General features: G+C 38.3%; 1 protein-coding gene across 16 annotated transcripts in view; it reads left to right on the top strand.

The window, feature by feature from the left end:
- KIAA0586 (KIAA0586 ortholog) overlaps positions 1–20652 on the top strand; it is a 126115-nt gene that overhangs the window by 63170 nt on the left and 42293 nt on the right. For 13 of the 16 annotated variants that reach the window (XM_044924917.2, XM_044924918.2, XM_025295452.3 and 10 more), the window contains 5 exons: positions 919–1078; positions 1770–1989; positions 2725–2975; positions 4139–4215; positions 14332–14466. In XM_044924917.2, coding sequence (XP_044780852.2) covers positions 919–1078; positions 1770–1989; positions 2725–2975; positions 4139–4215; positions 14332–14466 — 843 coding nt within the window. Of the gene's footprint in view, positions 1–918; positions 1079–1769; positions 1990–2724; positions 2976–4138; positions 4216–14331; positions 14468–20652 lie in introns of those variants that run through there. The other 3 variants (XM_025295454.3, XM_025295453.3, XM_044924921.2) reach the window with 2 other exon arrangements.

Below are 20652 nucleotides of genomic sequence, written 5' to 3'. Positions count from 1 at the left end.
AAGAAGGGCAAATTAGGAGTTTCAGATTAGCAGATATAAGCTACTGTATATAAAATAGATAAACAAGGACCTCTTGTATAGCATGAAGAGCTATATTGAGTATCTTGCAATAATCTATAATGGAAAAGAATCTGAAAAAGGTTTTTTATAAGGCAAAAAAATCTGAATCACTTTTCTGTATACCTGAAACTAACACAACATTGTAAATCACCTACATTTTAATTAAATTTTTTAAAGTGGGACTATAGCCAATATTTTGTAATAACTGTAAATCTAGTGTGACCTATAAAAATTATATAAAAATTTAAAAAATTCTAGATATAAAAAAATGACAAGATTGTATCTGGTAATTCTGTGGATGGGAACTAGTTAGATAGGACATGGATAGGAAAGGAGACTTAATTTTCAATATCATCTTTTTGGATTTTGAATTATTTGAATTACCTATTTAACAAATTGATTTTAAAAATTTTGCTTTTTCCTTCTCTAATACTTTTCATTTCTACATTGTCTTCATTTCATTTCCCCCTACTTCTTCTTATCCTTCCATTGCTTTTCGTAAGCTCTATTCTTTTGTACTAAAAGGTTGGTTTTTGATATTGTATTAATTAGTTAAAATGCTTTCTTTCTGTTATTTGGTTTACCTAGCTTGTGTGTGGGTTTGATCTTCAGTTGTTTTCCTCTCTGTATTAGATAAGGGGGCCTTAGATTCCTTGGGAGCCTAATTCTGAGGTAGAGCTGTTTCAATTGTCTGAGGCTTCCTCAGGCTAGTCCTGAAACAAATAGCTAGAAATTAGAGGACTCCATTTCTCACCCCCCATCCATTTAAATTTTATGCAACTCTGAATAAGATCATTTTATTTTTCAAATTACCCTTATTTGGGAATTATAAGCATTACTTATCTTGTTTTATTTTAGGCAAGAGTGTGTACCCCTTTGGCTACCCCACAGCCAACTCCTCCTCGTTCGCTTTCATCACCTCCTAAGGAGCACGTGTTGGTAAAAACTCCAGATTCTTCTCCCAGTGTTTCAGATCACGATGTAGCTTTTCCTATGAAAGAAATATTGGCTGAAGAAGGTAGAAACTTTATTTCTATAACTCAGTTTTAATTTTTGCAACTATCATGGTTTGTTGTATTAGAGTCTTTGTAGATTAGTATACTGGAGAAGGCAATGGCACTCCACTCCAGTACTCTCGCCTGGAAAATCCCATGGGTGGAGGAGCCTGGTAGGCTGCAGTCCATGGGGTCGCTAGAGTCAGACATGACTGAGCGACTTCACTTTTCCCTTTCATGTATTGGAGAAGGAAATGGCAACCCACTCCAGTGTTCTTGCCTGGAGAATCCCAGGGACAGGGGAGCCTGGTGGGCTGCCGTCTATGGGGTCGCACAGAGTCGGACACGACTGAAGCGACTTAGCAGCAGCAGCAGCAGATTAGTATACACATAGCTGTTGCTGATTAAGTTTTAGAAAATCACTTTTGCTGGAAGGGAAACTAAGGATTTGGTTGCCACTTTTTAAAGTATATGATCTGGTAGACATTTAGGTTAAGTTCACGGTAATGTTGAAACTGAAGTCTTTTCAAGGTTATTTTTTTGTACTTTACTAAACTAATTTGGGAATTTTCCCATTAAGGGCCTTAATTATTATTATTAATTATGGTTTCCATTATTTGTATGCCAAAATGTTAAAGGCTGTCTGAAACAACATGTCTTGCCTTCCTGTAGACTTCATATTAACTCTTTCTTTCTTTTTAAAACAACCTTTAGGAAATGATATGCCTGCCATCACACTTGTTAATACCCCAGCAGTCACCCCAGTGACTACACCTCCCCCCGCAGCAGCTCTTACCCCAACTTTGTCAGAGACTTCAGTTGATAAATTGAAGATGTCAAGCCCAGAGCTTCCCAAGCCATGGAGTGATGGAGACCTGCCACTGGAAGAAGAGAATCCCAACTCTCTTCAAGAAGAGCTTCACCCAAGAGCCATGTAAATGATAATATATTCACCTTCAGCAACTATACATTTTACCTTAAGTTGACTTAGATGACCTATTGAAAACATCAGAAATGATAAATAAAGGTTTATAATTCATGAGCTAATCTATAGGAGGAAGAAGTTTCATGAATTTTAAGTTTTTACCAAATTTATTTATTCCTTCAGTTCTCTTTTTTCAAACAAAATTTTTTGGGAAATAGGTTAAATTTGAGGGAGAATCAGATTAATTTTGGGGGGAAACAGATTAAAATAAAGATATCTATAATATTGTTAATAAAATAGAATATGATTTTTCCCCAATGTGAATCTTCATTTACTATGATAAGTTAAGTTTTATATTACCATGTATCCCCATGTAAGCTTTATTTTAGGGATGGTAGAACTTTCAAGACCATCTTGAAAGTTTGATCAAGAGATTAAAACATGAAAATGATTTTGGAAAGATAGATCTTGTTGGTTAATTATAGTAGTACAGATTATGTTAATATAGAAATATGTCTAAAGGAGACAGTATTTTTTAATCTACTTTTTTCATATTATTTGGTTATACTGTGTGGCCTGAGGGATCTTAGTTCTCTGACCAGGGATCAAACGCTTTCCCCCTGCAGTGGAAACATGGTGGTCTTAACCACTAGATTGCCCGGGAAATCCCTATATCTATTTTCTAACAATGAACATAGGCCTTCACTGACCTGATAAATTCAAACCATGTCTCTTTCTTCTTAGTGTAATGTCTGTGGCCAAGGATGAAGAACCTGAGAACGAGGACTTCCCTGCTCAGCTTGCTCCTCCAAAGCCAGTTGCCCTTATGCCACTTCCTGCTGGCATCAAGGCTCCTTCCCCCATACAGATGCCAAGTTCAGATTCCTCCACTGTGGAGAGTACCTTGAGTGTTACTGCCACTGAATCGGAAACCTTAGATAGACCCATCTCTGAAGGAGAGATCTTATTTAACTGTGGTCTCAAAGTGGCTAAGAGTAAGTTAGCTTGTATCAATTGATTTCACTGGTTAAATTATGATCCTTCCTAAGTAATACTTTTCTGTGTGAAATGGTTTTACTTAGTTTGTAAGATTTAACATAGTATAGTAGAAAGAATATGGACTCTGCAAGTTAACTTTTCTAAACCTTAACCTCAGACTCTAAAATCTCCCTCAAAAATCCTACTTTCCAGAAGTATCACTCTTAAAAGTTTGGGGTATACTTTCCAGTCTTTTTTTTAAAATATGCATATATAGGTACCTAAATACATCTGTATGTTACTTTTAAAAATAGGGTCATATTATACATATTGTTATGAAACCTGAATTTTTTTAACCTTAAATACATTGTGGACATTTTCCTGTATTAATACATATAGTCCTACCTCTTTTTTTCAGTGACTGGCCATTTAGATTGTTTAGATTGATCTAGTGGTGCCCTAATGGTGGGCGTTTTCAGATTGTTTTCAGTGTTTTTATACCATACATAGCTCTCTGCTGAGTATCCTTGAACATATATCATATAGCTAATATATAACTGATAGCTTCCTTAAAATATGTGCCTAGAAGTGAAATTGCTGAGTCAAAGTAAGCACCTTTAAAATAGCAATACATTGCCAACATGCACTCCAGAAAGTTAAATCAGTTTTTAATCAGTTTTTAATTGTATCAATAGTATATAGGAGAATTTTCTCTTTTTCAGTTTCATAGTTCCAGTTGATATTTATAGCTCTTTTTAATCTCTGACAAGCTGATAAGGGAAGCAAACATCTCACTCATCTTTGTTATAAAATACACTTTTTAAAGAACTGGTGAGATTGAACGTGCATGCATGCTAAGTCTCTTCAGTCTCATCCGACTCTTTGTGACCCTATGGACTGTTAGCCCTCCAGGCTCCTCTGTCCATGGGATTCTCCAGGCAAGAATACTGGAGTGGGTTGCCATGTCCTCTTCTGGGGATCTTCCCGACCCAGGGATCAAACCTATGTCTCTTATGTCTCTTGCATTGGCAGGCGGGTTTTAGCTTGTGAATTATGATTTATGAACTTTGTCAGTATTTTTATTGTGTAAGTTTAAGGGTAATGTTTTACAACTTTATCGTGAGATTATTTACTAAATTTGTTTCTTCTTGTTTCTAAATTTTTGCATTTTAATTTCTAGTTTTAGGAGATGAAGGGCTGTATCTGGCAAACCTAAATGATAGCTTATCTAGTACTTTGCAAGATGCCCTTGAAATGGTAAGGAATGATTCACTTCACTTTGAATTCTGACATAAAAGATATCCTGATGAACTTGCTGCAACTGATCAGGGTTTTTCCTCAAATATTTGCATTATAGTCATAAAATTCAACAAAGAAATGTAAAATTTCTTATACATCTTATTATCATATCTATATATTTCATTATTGTAATTGTAAAAATAGAAAATTATAATAGAAGATTGTAATGAATAGAAAATTATTGTTAACCCCTGTGGCTCCAGTAGTTGAAACATGCAATTAATGTAATTAGATAATGAAAATCTCAGTGTACATTGTCATGTGGAGATATTGTAAATGCCTTTATAATGTTGCAGGCAGGACCTTCAATGTTGAAACCAGCTCTCTTATAATATATTTGTTATTTTTCCCTAACCATGATTATAATTCTTTATGCTAAAAAAATAACTGAATTTAGTTAGTTTTAAAAGAATTACTGAAATAGGACCCAGGGGCACTAACTCTTCTTAGTTATTATTTAGCTTTATAGACAAAAAATAGGCATTTAAAAATGTATTTTTATATAGATATCAAGTTATATATTAAATAATGTAAATACCACACAGAAATTATAATAGGGATTTTTTTTTGAAAACTGTTAAGGAATAGAAATCTTTACTTTTTATGTTTTCAAACAACCTAAGTGAGGAAGGGTTGTTGTGCTCAACTTTCATCTACATTTATCCATGTGTGTGTGTATGTGTGCTAGTTACTCAGTGTGTCTGACTCTTTTCAACCCCGTGGACTACATACTGGGCTCCTCTGTCCATGGAATTCTTCACGCAAGAATCCTGGAGTGGGTAGCCAGTCCGTTCTCCCGGGAATCTTTGCTGACCCAGAGAATAAACCTGGGTCTGCTGCATTGCTGGCAGATTCTTTACTTTCTGAGCCACAGGTGAAGCCCACATTTATCCATAGTCTTTGCTAAGCATTGCTAATATTATTGCTTTTAAAACTTAGTTGATAATTTTTGACATATGTATATGTCTGTAAGCCATTATCAGAGTTAATGAAATAAACATACTCATCATCCATCACTCCCAAAAGTTTCCTCAGGCCCTTTCATTATCCCTCCTTCTCATCTCTCATCATTCTTCTCATCCAATTTATCTCTCCCACCAACCACTGATTCACTTTCTGTAACTATAGATTAGTTTGCTTATCTAGATTTATATAAAAGGAATCACATGACATGTATTCTTTTTTTGCATGTGATTGCTTTAACTCAGCATAATTATTTTGAGATTTATCTGGGTTATAGCTTGTATCATAGTTCATTCCTTTTTATTGCTGAGTAGTGCTCTATTGCATGGATGTACCACTGTTTGTCTGTTCACCTGTTGATGGACATTTGGGTTTATTCCAGTTTGAAACTATTACAAATAAAGCTGCTGTGAACACTTGTGTGCAAGACTTTGTATGGACCTAGATGCTTTCATTTCTCTTTGACAAATAGCTAGGGGAGGAATGGATGGATAATATGGTAGTTATATGTTAATCTTTCAGTTCAGTCGCTTAGTCGTGTCCGACTCTTTGCAACCCCATACTGCACCCCCTGTTCATCACCAACTCCCGGAGCCTACTCAAACTCATGTCCATCGCATCAGTGATACCATCCAATGATCTCAACCTTTGTTGTCCCTTTCTCCCGCCTTTGATCTTTGCCAGCATCAGGGTCTTTTCCAATGAGTCAGTTCTTGGCATCAGGTGGCCAAAGTATTAGAGCTTCAGCTTCAGCATCAGTCTTTCCAATGAATATTCAGGACTGATTTCCCTTAGGATGGACTGGTTTAATCTCCCTGCAGTCCAAAAGACTCTCAAGAGTCTTCTCCAACACCACAGCATCAATTCTTTGGTGCTCAGCTTTCTTTATAGTCCAACTCTCACACCCATACATGACTACTGGAAAAACCATAGCTTTGACTATACAGACCTTTGTTGGTAAAGTAATGTCTCTGCTTTTTAATATACTTTTGGTCATAGCTTTTCTTCTGAGGAGCAAGCATCTTTTAATTTCATGGCTGCAGTCACCATCTGCACTGATTTGGAGCCCCAAAAAATAAAGTCTCTAACTGCTTCCATTGTTTCCCCATCTATTTGCCATAAAGTGATGGGACTGAATGCCATGATCTGAGTTTTCTGAATGTTGAGTTTTAAGCCAACTTTTTCATCTCCTCTTTCACTTTCATCAAGAGGCTCTTTAGTTCTTCTTCGCTTTCTGGCATAAGGGTAGTGTCATCTGCATATCTGAGGCTATTGATATTTCTCCCGGCAATCTTGATTCCAGCTTGTGCCTTATCCAGCCCAGCATTTCACCTGATGTACTCTGCATATAAGTTAAATAAGCATGGTGACAATATACAGCCTTGATGTACTTCTTTCCCAACATAGAACCAGTCTGTTGGTCCATGTCCAGTTCTAACTGTTGCTTCTTGACCTACATACAGATTTCTCAAGAGGCAGGTCAGGTGATCTGTCATTCCCATCTCTTAAAGAATTTTCCACAGTTTGTTGTGATCCACACAGTCAAAGGCTTTGGCGTAGTCAGTAAAACAGAAGTAGATGTTTATCTGGAACTCTCGCTTTTTCGATGATCCAGCGGATGTTGGCAATTTGAGCCCTGGTTCCTCTGCCTTTTCTAAATCTAGCCTGAACATCTGGAAGTTCACGGTTCATGGACTGTTGTGCTAGCATGTGAGATGAGTGTAATTGTGTGGTAATTTGAACATTGTTTGGCATTGCCTTTTTTTGGGATTGAAATGAAAACTGACCTTTTCCAGTCCTGTGGCCACTGCTGAGTTTTCCAAATTTGCTGCATGTTGACTGCAGCTCTTTAACAGGATCATCTTTTAGTATTTGTAATGGCTTAACTAGAATTCTGTCACCTCCAAGCTTTGTTCATAGTAATGTTTTCTAAGGCCCACTTGACATTGCATTCCAGGATGTCTGGCTCTAGGTGAGTGATCACACCATTGTGGTTATCTGGGTCATGAAGATCTTTTATGTACAGGTCTTCTGTGTATTCTTGCCACCTCTTCTTAATATCTTCTGCTTCTGTTAGGTCCATACCATTTCTGTCCTTTATTGTGCTCATCTTTGCATGAAATGTTCCCTTGGTATCTCTAATTTTCTTGAAGAGATCTCTAGTCTTTGCCGTTCTGTTGTTTTCCTCTATTTCTTTGCATTGATTGCTGAGGAAGGCTTTCTTATCTCTTCTTGATATATTTTGGAACTCTGCATTCAAATGGGTATATATTTTCTCCTTTGCCTTTTGTTTCTTTTCTTTTTACAGCTATTTGTAAGGCCTCCTCAGACAACCATTTTGCCTTTTTTCACTTCTTTTCCTTGGGGATGGTCTTGATCACTGCCTCCTGTACAGTGTCACAAACTTCCGTCCATAGTTCTTTAGGCACTCTGTCTATCAGATCTAATCCCTATTAGTCACTTCCACTGTATAATCATGAGGGATTTGATTTAGGTCATACCTGAATGGTCTAGTGGTTTTCCCTACTTTCTTCAGTTTCAGTCTGATTTTGGCAATAAGGAGTTCATGGTCTGAGCCACAATCAGTTCCCAGTCTTGTTTTTGCTGACTGTATAGAGCTTCTCCGTCTTTGGCTACGAAGAATATAATCAGTCTGATTTCAGTATTGACCATCTGGTGATGTCCATGTGTAGAGTCTTTTCTTGTGTTGTTGGAAGAGGGTGTTTGCCATGACCAGTGTGTTCTCTTGGCAAAAGTCTGTTAGCTTTTGACCTGCTTCGTTTTGTACTCCAAGGCCAAATTTGCCTGTTACTCCAGGTAGCTCTTGACTTCCTACTTTTTCATTCCAGTCCCCTATAATGAAGAAGACATCTTTTTTGGGTGTTAGTTCTGGAAGTTCTCATAGGTCTTCATAGAACTGTTCAATTTCAGCTTCTTCAGCATTACTGGTCAGGGCATAGACTTGGATTACTGTGATGTTGAATGGTTTGCCTTGGAAACGAACAGAGATCATTCTATCATTTTTGAGATTGCACCCAAGTACTGCATTTTGGACTCTTGTTGAGTATGATGGCTACTCCATTTCTTCTAAGGGATTCTTGCCCATAGTAGTAGATATTATGGTCATCTGAGCTAAGGTCACCCATTCCAGTCCATTTTAGTTCACGGATTCCTAAAATGTTGATCTTCACTCTTGCCATCTCCTGTTTGACCACTTCCAATTTGCCTAGATTCATAGACCTGACATTCCAGGTTCCTATGCATTATAGTTCTTTATAGCATTGGACTTCATTTCCATCACCTATCACATCCACGACTGAGTGTTGTTTTTGCTTTGGCTCTGTCTCTTCATTCTTTCTGGAGTTATTTCTCCCCTTTTTTCCAGTAGCATATTGGGCATCTACCAACCTGGGGAGTTCATCTTTCAGTGTCATACCTTTCTGCCTTTTCATACTGTTCATGGAGTTCTCAAGGCAAGAATACTGAAGTGTTAATCTTTAAGAAGAGCTTTTTTTAAGTTATCTGCCAAAATCTTGTGTAGACCTTTTCCTTCTATGTTTTATATTTTTATATTGCTATAAATATGTTTTGTATTACTGAGTAATATAAAATATACTGAGTTATGTTTTATATTGAGTAATATGCTTATATTTATATTTAACTGAGTAATACATTTTTTATTTACATTCATATTTAACTGAATAATATGTTTTATATTACGGAGCTTCTCTAATACCTCAGATGATGAAGAATCCTCCTGCAATGTAGGAGACCCTGGTTTGATCCCTGGGTTGGAAAGATCTCCTGAAGAAGGGAATGGTAACCTACTCCAGTGTTCTTGGCTGGAGAATCCCATGGACAGAGAAGCCTGGTGGGTTATAGTCTGCGGGATTGCGAAGAGTCCGACACTACACTTTCTTTCACTTTTATATTACTATAAATATTTCTGAGCATTGCTCAGGAAATGGCTAAGTACTCAGAGACAGTTTTATCCTTTTGCTTCTTGCTTTATGGTTTTTTAGGCAAAACCATAGTGGTACTCAATCTAGGGATACTTATCCCCATTGTGGAGAGAAGACTCTTCTATGTACTCCACTCAGTGCCTCAATATTGAGGTTTTCCAGCATGGCCAGTGGAAACAACTATAGTCCTTTGTTATATATAATGGTATTTAACATCAGTTCAGTTCAGTTCAGTTCAATCGCTCAGTCGTGTCTGACTCTTTGCAACCCCATGAATCACAGCACGCCAGGCCTCCCTGTCTATCACCAACTCCTGGAGTTCACTCAAACTCATGTCCATTGACTCATTGATGCCATCCAGCCATCTCCTCCTCTGTCATCCCCTTCTCCTCCTACCTCCAATCCCTTCCAGAATCAGGGTCTTTTCCAGTGAGTCAACTCTTCACATGAGGTGGCCAAAGTATTGGAGTTTCAGCTTCAGCAATCAGTCCTTCCAGTGAACACCCAGGACTGATTTCCTTTAGAATGGACTGGTTGGATCTCCTTGCAGTCCAAGGGACTCTCAAGAGTCTTCACCAACATCACAGTTCAAAAGCATCAGTTCTTCAGTGCTCAGCTTTCTTCACAGTCCAACTCTCACATCCATACATGACCACTGGAAAAACCATGGCCTTGACTAGGTGGACCTTTGTTGGCAAAGTAATGTCTCTGCTTTTGAATATGCCATCTAGGTTGGTCATAACTTTCCTTCCAAGGAGTAAGCATCTTTTAATTTTGTGGCTGCAATCACCATCTGCAGTGATTTTGGAGCCCCCCAAAAATAAAGTCTGACACTGTTTCCACTGTTTCCCCATCTATTTCCCATGAAGTGATGGGACCAGATGCCATGATCTTAGTTTCCTGAATGTTGAGCTTTAGGCCAACCTTTTCACTCTCCTCTTTCACTTTCATCAAGAGGCTTTTTGGTTCCTCTTCATTTTCTGCCATAAGGGTGGTGTCATCTGCCTATCTGAGGTTATTGATATTTCTCCTGGCAATCTTGATTCTAGCTTGTGCTTCTTCCAGCCCAGAGTTTCTTATGATGTATTCTGCATATAAGTAAAATAAGCAGGGTGACAACATACAGCCTTGATGTACTCCTTTTCCTATTTGGAACCAGTCTGTTGTTCCATGTCCAGTTCAAACTGTTGCTTCCTGACCTGCATACAGGTTTCTCAAGAGGCAGGTCAGGTGGTCTGGTATTCCCATCTCTTTCAGAATTTTCCACAGTTTATTGTGATCCACACAGTCAAAGGCTTTGGCATAGTCAATAAAGCAGAAATAGATGTTTTTCTGGAACTCTCTTGCTTTTTCCATGATCCAGCAGATGTTGGCAATTTGATCTCTGGTTCCTCTGCCTTTTCTAAAACCAGCTTGAACATCTGGAATTTCGCGGTTCATGTATTGCTGAAGCCTGGCTTGGAGAATTTTGAGCATGACTTTACTAGCGTGTGAGATGAGTGCAACTGTGTGGTAGTTTGAGCATTCTTTGGCATTGCCTTTCTTTGGGATTGGAATGAAAACTGACCTTTTCCAGTCCTGTGGCCACAGCTGAGTTTTCCAAATTTGCTGGCATATTGAGTGCAGCACTTTCACAGCATCATCTTTCAGGACTTGAAATAGCTCAACTGGAATTCCATCATCTCCACTAGCTTTGTTCATAGTGATTAAGGCCCACTTTACTTCACATTCCAGGATGTCTGGCTCTAGGTGAGTGATCATACCATCATGATTATCTGGGTCGTGAAAATCTTTTTTGTACAGTTCTTCTGTGTATTCTTGCCACCTCTTCTTAATATCTTCTGCTTCTGTTAGGTCCATACCATTTCTGTCCTTTATCGAGCCCATCTTTGCATGAAATGTTCCCTTGGTATCTCTAATTTTCTTGAAGAGATCTCTAGTCTTTCCCATTCTATTGTTTTCCTCTGTTTCTTTGCACTGATTGCTAAGGAAGGCTTTCTTATCTCTCCATGCTATTCTTTGGAACTCGGCATTCAGATGCTTGTATCTTTCCTTTTCTCCTTTGCTTTTCACTTCTCTTCTTTTCACAGCTATTTGTAAGGCCTCCCCAGATAGCCATTTTGCTTTTTTGCATTTCTTTTCCATGGGGATGGTCTCGATCCCTGTCTGCTGTACAATATGACGAACCTCCATTCATAGTTCATCAGGCACTCTATCAGATCTAGTCCCTTAAATCTATTTCTCACTTCCACTTCATAATCATACGAGATTTGATTTAGGTCATACCTGTTTTTAACATCAGGCACTGATATATCCAATCCCTTCTCAGGTACTTGTTCCTGCAGCCTTATGTAATTGCCTCAGATGCATCTGCTGATCAGTAATCAGGTTAATTCTCAAGGGAATCATCTGCAGTTCTCCAGAGTTCTCTCTCTGCAGCTTTCACTTTTCTAGCAGCCTGTCTTCGGAGAAGGCGATGGCACCCCACTCCAGTACTCTTGCCTGGAAAATCCCATGGACGGCGGAGCCTGGTGGGCTGCAGTCCATGGGTTCGCTAAGGGTCGGACACAACTGAGCGACTTCCCTTTCACTTTTCGCTTTCATGCATTGAGAAGGAAATGGCAACCCACTCCAGTGTTCTTCCCTGGAGAATCCCAGGGACGGGGGAGCCTGGTGGGCTGCCGTCTATGGGGTCGCACAGAGTTGGACATGACTGAAGCGACTTAGCAGCAGCAGCAGACTGTCTTAGGAACTCTAGCCGTCTTGGCCTTCCTGTAGTTTTAGCTCCATCTTTTCAGCTCAGGCTCCTGTGCCACAGTCTGGAAGCCTATAAGCTGTAAGCTAGAGCAGTCATAGGCTTCTTCTGATTTGTTTCCCATTTCTCAGGGATCATTGTTTTTTGTTAACTGATGCCCTATGTTTTGAAATGCATTTTTTCACATACTTTGTCCATGTTTTAGTTGTTTTAAGCAATGTTTCTGGTCTTTATTACTCCATCTTGTCTGGAAGTAGAAGGCTAGTTACATTAATCTTTTCATTTGTTATCATTGTATATGATCATGATGAAACAGAAGGAGATTGGTATACTTTTGAAACATCATGTTCTTCTATCCCATTACAATCATAATGCTAGAAATTTCTTTAAAGCAACCCATTCAAGTGATGTAAAGTAGGACTGTATATTAAATTCACCAGTGGAGCTTTTAAAAAAGTGTGTCTTTGGCCCCACCCTCTGATATGTGGATTCAGTAGATCATAAGGGTTATGTGGTATGCATGTATGTGTGTGGGCAGTTAGAAGCCTAAACCTCTATATTTAAAAAAAGCATCTTAAAGGATGATATGCATCCTTTGTTAAAAATATGTTAGTACTTATTTTCCTTTGAGTTGAAGGAGGTTAAATCACTTATTTGTGTCACATAACTATATAGTCACAGATTTTTGTGGATACATAATACTTTTGCCTTTCGTTTTAAGCTATCAACTTAAGCTGTGTGTGCTAAGTCACTTTAGTCATGTCCAAATCTTTGCGGTCGCAAAGCTGGCTGTAGCCAGCCAGGCTCCTCCATCCATGGGATTTTCCAGGCAAGAATACTGGAGTGGGTTGCCATTTTCTTCTCCAGGGGATCTTTCCAACCCAGGGATCAAATCTTGGTCTCTTACATTGCAGGCAGACTCTTTCCCATCTGAGCCACCAGGGAAACCTGATGTTAAGTTCTGTCAAGCTAAGAACTGTAAATTTTGAGTTCTAATAGGGGCTGTATGAATTCTAAAGCTTGAGTTGCAAGGGGCTGGTGTTTGTCAAGTCCAACAAACAAAAAATGAAAGATGCCATATAGCGTCTTTACACTATTAAAGACACAGGAATGAAAGATGCCTAATCTGGAGATTCATATGTTCAAAATGTGTTAAAATAATTTTCTCTACTATATGTGGGAGTATGAAGTAATGAAGGAGCATTTTGATAAGATTTTAATAGGGCAGCTACTTTTCTAACTAATTATTATGAGTAATTGGTTGAGTCTATTCTGAAGAGAGTGGAAGTCACTTTTATAAAATAATACCGGGGGAAGACTAAAGGAGAAGTCTTTATTTTCAGAGAAGCATTAAACTAAGATTTGGCCTACTTCATATTGTCATTATGGCATTTTTATCCCTTCTTAGAACTGTATCTTGGTGCCAAAGCATGTTTTAAGTTTGTTCAAAGTAAATCGCTGACCTGAACCAGGACTAAATTATAACATCTTTCTTTTTCTGCATTTAAAACTAATTTAATTTCAACATTTTTACTAAGCCTAAAATCAGATATGCTACAAATTTATGGTAGAATCACATGCAGAAATACAATCTTGAAAAGCTGAGACTAATTTTGAAGTTATGAATCAGTAGGCATTTACCTATGTACACCTGGGGGATAAAGACTTGTGCTCCAGAGTTAATAAACTTTATTTCATTAAACATAAGATACTTAGGTAAAATTACTATTAATGGAATCTAAAGTCATGTTAATACTGGTATTTACAAGGAATCCAGTTTTCTGGCTCTGTGGCCTACATTTGGGGAACTGGTCTATTTTGAGGTGCCAAGAAGTCTGAGCTGGGTCAGACTGCTCCCTCAAAAGCACTGGAGGTCAGCACAAAGGCACAGGACAGTCAAAGGTCTGTAGGTGCCGCAGCATATTTCCGGAGGTTTTCATTTCTGCCTGTGGTCCAGGTTGTGCCATTGCAATGGTGCCTCAGCCCCATTGCCACGCTGGGGCACAGCTTTGTGTGCCGCATCCACAGGAAGCAGGAAAATGTGTGAGAAGAAACTTGACGATCCTGAATAAAATGTTATGAATCCTTGTCACTCAATCTCATGGGACAGAAGGTCTAATTTTCATCTTTTATAATAAATCTCCAATTCAAATGTAACCAAATTATTTTATACTGATGATTATCTTTGAGGCACACACAAAGGATTTTTAGTATAGTTGAATAGAAATGAGATCTAAATGATAGTAAAGAGTCCATCTTCTTGTATAAAGTGCCAATATGATCATATTCATAATGACTTAAGTTTTATGAATCATGAATTATTAATATGAAAAATGGGATTGTTTGGGGATTAATTTTTGTTTTTTGATTGTATTATCCTTATATTTTATTTAGGAAGATGATCCTCCCAGCGAAGGACAAGTGATTAGGATGCCCCATAAAAAAGTTCATGCCGATGCAATTCTTTCTCTTCTTGCTAAACAAAACCCGGAATCATTAGTTTCACAGCAAGCTGTGTATCATTCAGAGGTACTTTTTAACTTTAATTATTTTTTTCTGTTAGATCTAAATACAAGAAAAAGATAACAAAAATATTCATAATTTTAGTTAAAGCATGCTAGTACTTCAGCTTATTCAGGGATCAGCCTTGTAGTAACTTTAACCTGAAGCCATAGAGTTATGATTTTTACAACTGAAAGGAATTTAGGCCATCAGTTCTAAACTTCATATTCTACAGATGAAACAAGCTGAAGCCCTTTTAAATGATTTGTGGGGATCAGTCGTTTGTTCTTTCTTTCTGCAGCCATTTACTGAGTATCTACAATATGCCAGACACAGCGTCGGAAAAGATATAAAGATGTTGAGGCAGGATCCCTACTTTTAAGCAGCTTACAGTCCTGTAGGGAAAAAAGAGCTTAAACAATTACTCTACCATGCAGTAACTGATCAAATAACTAGAGAAGTAGATTGAGCCAGATAATCGTTAAGAGCCTTGTAGGCCAGGGTAAAGCCATTGGAGTCCCTTAAGATATTGTGAGCAAGGGAGTCACAAGTTAAGATATTTAAGAAGGCATCAGGAGCCATGGACAAGTGAGGGAAAGATGGAGGCCTGTCAGAACACCATTGGAGTAGTCCAGACTGAGAACATGAACAAAGGCAGTTAAGTAGAAATGGAAAGGAGAGAGATTTAAACTTGAGTATGGAATTGGCACTAATTGGTCACTGATTAAGAGAAGTTGTGCTTGTGTAGTTGTGGACTTTGAAATGCAGAGAGAAGAGTGCCAGGTTGTGTGGGGAAGATACTGAATTTGATTTGAAACATTAAGGTGCTTAAGGAAATGCCAGGTGGAAAGGTACAGTGTGGTCACTCAGGCTGGTTAATGATAGAGGTGGGACTTGGATTCTTGATTCTGTTTAGTATTCTTTCTGTTGTGTTTGGTTGTCTGTGCTTGAACAGGTGAGAAACTATCTTTAGATGAACTGGAGATCTGAACTCTGTATATCATCCAGGGAGATGGCTAGCTTTATTTTCTATTAATTTTTAAAGATTTAAATGCTTAGGAAAGATAGAGGAAAAAAGATGTGGAACTTAGTAATAGAAAAAAAAATGTAAGTTTAACTTATTCCTTCTTGTTGAAAAACAACTAATTTTTCTGTGACTTATTTAGGTATTGATTAAAAATTGATTTCACTGGAAAGATATTATTTGTAATTGCTGCTACTGAGTTTGAGAAAGTGCTCTCGTAACTCTAGAAACCAAGCTGCTTAGTATAGAGACCAGAAGTCTGAGAGAAAAAGGAGAGAGAAAATGAGACACACAAATGGAACAAAAAATAGTAGAAAATAGCAGAAATGTCATCATAATTTAAAAATTCCACTAACTTAATCCCTGTTTCCTTCTTTTTGGAAATCAGTAATATTGTTTGGGCTTCTCCAGTGGCTCAGAGGTAAAGAGTTCACCTACACTGCAGGTTGGATCCCTGGGTTGGGAAAATGCTTGAGAGAAAGGAAATGGCAACCCACTCCAGTATTCTTGCCTGGGAAATCCCATGGACAAAGTCTAGGAGGCTACAGTCTGTGGGGTCACAAAAGAGTTGGACACAACTGGACGGCTAACCACCACCACCACCACCAATATTGGTCCATTTATTCATTCTGTTCTCAGACTTTTCCATCTTTTTAATGCTGGGAAATTTATCTCTACTTTTTCAGTTTTTTTCTTCCTCTCATCTTTTTCCCTCTCTGGCTAAAACTTACTTCCAGATATTAATACTTCTGCTTCTGTTTGTGTCTTCGATTTTCTATCTCTTCATTCTTTTTTACTCTCTTCTTGGAGAGTTCTTCAATCTGATCTGCCAACCACTAATTTGTTCTTTAGCCTACTGTTTATCTGACTTCTATGTTATTCATATTGGATATTCTCACTTGTGTCTTTTTTTAATGATCTTTTGCTTCACATTGTTAGTATTTTTCTTTATTCCTTTTGTATGTGTATATGTGTATATGGTTAATGTTTTTCACTTTTTTTTTTTTTAACATTTACTCCTTGAATAATTTGTTTCTTTTGTTATTTGAATTCATGTTCTGAGGCCAGGGTGGGGGCAGTACGATAAGCTCTTCTGTCTGAGAATTAGTGTTGGGTATGGCAGAAAGTGAAGAGGAACTAAAAAGCCTCTTGATGAAAGTGAAAGTGGAGAGTGATAAAGTTGGCTTAAAGCTCAACATTCAGAAAATGAAGATCATGGCATCCGGTCCCATCACTTCATGGCAAATAGATGGGGAAACAGTGGAAACAGTGTCAGACTTTATTTTTTTGGGCTCCAAAATCACTGCAGATGGTGACTGCAGCCATGAAATTAAAAGACGCTTACTCCTTGGAAGGAAAGTTATGACCAACCTAGATAGCATATTCAAAAGCAGAGACATTACTTTGCCAACAAAGGTTTGTCTAGTCAAGGCTATGGTTTTTCCTTTGGTCATGTATGGATGTGAGAGTTGGACTGTGAAGAAGGCTGAGTGCTGAAGAACTGATGCTTTTGAACTGTGGTGTTGGAGAAGACTCTTGAGAATCCCTTGGACTGCAAGGAGATCCAACCAGTCCGTTCTAAAGGAGATCAGCCCTGGGATTTCTTTGGAAGGACTGATGCTAAAGCTGAAACTCCAGTACGTTGGCCACCTCATGCGAAGAGTTGACTCATTGGAAAAGACTCTGATGCTGGGAGGGATTGGGGGCAGGAGGAGAAGGGGACGACAGAGGATGAGATGGCTGGATGGCATCACTGACTCGATGGACGTGGGTCTGAGTGAACTCTGGGAGTTGGTGATGGACAGGGAGGCCTTGCGTGCTGCAATTCATGGGGTTGCAAAGAGTCAGACACGACTGAGTGACTGAACTGAACTGAACTGAACTGAAGGACTAAAATCAGGCCACGGTCCGTTTAAGTGAATAGAAGAAGAGACGAGGCGATGAGCCCCAGGAAGGGGCTTCTCAGGCAGCACAGAACCACTCCTGATGGACCACAGCTGTTTGCTGATATTCTGCCATTCAGTTCTTCTGAGGGTTGTTATGTCTTTAAAACCCTTAGGAAGAAGTTTCTTTGAGAGGTTTTGTATTCCTGTCCTTGGGTTCAAAGGGGGACAGAGTGAGGAGTGAATGCCTATGGGTTCTTGGTCAGATGTCGTCTGTAACTTTTCACCCCAACTGGGCCTTCATGCTCCCTGATACCATTACTCTGGGGCACTAGTATCTGCAGCCCAGATTGTTGCCAAGATCTTTATGGTTAAGGTGCAAGCAGTGATGATTTCCAGTTAATGAAGCAAAGAGGAAATGACAGCAGCTCTTTACATCAGTCATTCTTCTCACTGCACCCCCTGTAGCCACCTTCCTCCACAGGATGCAGCCCTTTTCCCCCACATATACCAGGTCAAGCTAGCAGTTGGTCTTTCCCAGTGTTTTTTCACAGTTTTTACTTAATTCTCAGAATCCGTGGCTGCTTCTCACTTCTGTAGTTACTCCAGCATTTTTGGGGACAGGGAGCTGGCAGCCTTTGTTAGTGTGTCATCTTGGCTAGACCAGAAGCCCAGAAGTTGGAAGATTATCCTTTCCAGTTTTTTTCTAAGCATCTAAACATTTGCATGTGCAAGTGTGTGTGCTCATGTGTGGGTAATTTTGAGGTATGTATATGTGTTATTCTGCCATCTCATTCTTAAAATTTAACTAAATCCTAAAAGACATACCATATCCTTTTTATCTACCATGTAGTATGCCCTAGTTTATTCTCCTACTGAAAAATTTTTAGACTGATTCCAATTTTTCTTTCTCCAAACTATGAAAAGAATAAAATCCTTTTTTGTACCATGAGGAATTGCCTCTCTACCAGACCACCTTACCTGCCTCCTGAGAAATCTGTATGCAGGTCAGGAAGCAACAGTTAGAACTGGACATGGACCAACAGACTGGTTCCAAATCAGGAAAGGAGTACATCAAGGCTATATATTGTCACCCTGCTTATTTAACTTATATGCAGAGTACATCAGGTGAAATGCCAAGCTGGATAAAGCACAAACTGGAATCAAGATTGCCAGGAGAAATATCAATAACCTCAGATATGCAGGTGACACCACCCTTATGCCAGAAAGCGAAGAAGAACTAAAGAGCCTCTTGATGAAAGTGAAAGAGGAGAGTGAAAAAGGTGGCTTAAAACTCAACATTCAGAAAACTCAGATCATGGCATTCAGTCCCATCATTTCATGGCAAATAGATGGGGAAACAATGGAAGCAGTGAGAGACTTTATTTTGGGGAGCTCCAAAATCACTGCAGATGGTGACTGCAGCCATGAAATTAAAAGACACTTGCTCCTCAGAAGGAAAGCTATGACCAACCTAGACAGCATATTAAAAAGCAGAGACATTACGTTACCAACAAAGGTCTGTCTAGTCAAAGCTATGGTTTTTCCAGTGGTCATGTATGGATGTGAATGTTGGACTATACAGAAAGCTGAGCACCGAAGAACAGATGCTGTGGTGTTGGAGAAGACTCTTGAGAGTCCCTTGAACTGCATGCAGATTAAACCAGTCAATCCTAAAGGAAATCAGCCCTGAATATTCATTGGAAGGACTGATGCTGAAGCTGAAGTTCTAATACTTTGGCCACCTGATACGAAGAATCAACTCATTTGAAAAGACCCTGATGCTGGGAAAGATTGAAGGCAGGAGGAGAAAGGGATGACAGAGGATGAGATGGTCGGATGGCATCACCGACTCAATGGACATGAGTTTGAGTAAGCTCCAGGAATTGGTGATGAACAGGGAGGCCTGGTATGCTGCAGTCCATGGGGTCACAAAGAATCGGACACGACTGGGTAACTGAACTGAACTGAACTGATAGAAGATAACAAGAGGTGGAATTTACTCAGAAGGCACAGGCATTTATAATTTAAATAGACACTAAAGCATTGCTTTTCAACTTTATGAGATTCTGACACCTCATTATGTATTTTTAATCTTAAATTTTTGCCAGTCTGATTAACAGTGATTGACATTAAATGTGTTTTCCTATGTTTTAAACATTTGTTTGTAATAAGAACTAGTAATAATGATATATTTGTAAGTTAAAATACTGCTTTGGTAAGAAAATAGTAGCCATTCTTTGTTGCTACTCTTTGCCTAGAGGGAGCATCTGGTCAGTGAGAGCAGGCTGAGGACAGAACTGCATTTTGTGCATTTATGTGGATGGGCTGGGTGTGCTACTGGAGATTATAGATAAACTTAGAGTTGACATGAGTCCGAGATTGGCGTATGATATAAAAATGACAAATGCTTATGTGGTATTAGAGCTTTGTGTGAATAGGGAAGCTAAATCTTCCACAGAGTATTAAGGTGTTTAGCAATTATAAGTACCCTTGAAAATGTTCATCAAAGAGAAGGTACTGTATATTGCACAACATTTATATGGTAGTGGTAGAGTAATATAGGTCTTGTGAAATATTTCTAAGGAAAATGTGTCTGCTGTCATCCTAAACTCTGCCCAAGAATCTCCAAGGGTTTCATATTAATTAAAAACCAATCGTTTCCTGTTTAAAGGATGTTGAGTCATTGATATTCTTTAAGAAAAGTCAGATTACAGAATAAGGGGAGCTATAAATCTGTAGAGGATAATTAGGGTAAATTGTAGAAAATTGTGAATGATGAGCTAAGCAGTTAGATTTTATTTTGTAGTCAACAGTCATCAGAGATGTTTCAGCAGTGATTTCTTCATATATTCTAGTTAAAAAAAAAAACCCCTTGGTTGAAATTAAACTCCTTTTAAATAAAAAATATGAGAGCCTTCATATATTGGAATTTTTATTCAGTTCTTGATTAGTAAGCTCATTAATTAGAATATCTCCAAGTCACAACACGTGCTTGTGATTAGGTCACCTAGTTTTTAACACAGAAAGAATTTTAACACATCATTTTTAAAGTTTTTAGTTTATATATTTGGTAAAGAAGCATATTTGTAGTTTTTGTATATTTTCAGCAAGAGTTTCATTATAGATTTCATTCTGACAACTTTAGCCCATTTTCATTTAGAAAGAACAAGAGGTAAAATTTCTATTTTCTAATTTTAAACTATATAAACAGTTTAGGTTGTGTGCCAGAATTTAGTGTTTTAAATAATAAAAAATTTCTTGTGTGTTTTATTGCTGTCTAATTTGGAGGTTGAATAAACAGAT

Source organism: Bubalus bubalis, chromosome 11 (assembly GCF_019923935.1).
Source record: "Bubalus bubalis isolate 160015118507 breed Murrah chromosome 11, NDDB_SH_1, whole genome shotgun sequence".
NCBI lineage: Eukaryota > Metazoa > Chordata > Mammalia > Artiodactyla > Bovidae > Bubalus > Bubalus bubalis.
The sequence above is the reverse complement of the archived record's forward strand: the minus strand, read 5'-3'. Positions and strand labels throughout refer to the sequence as shown.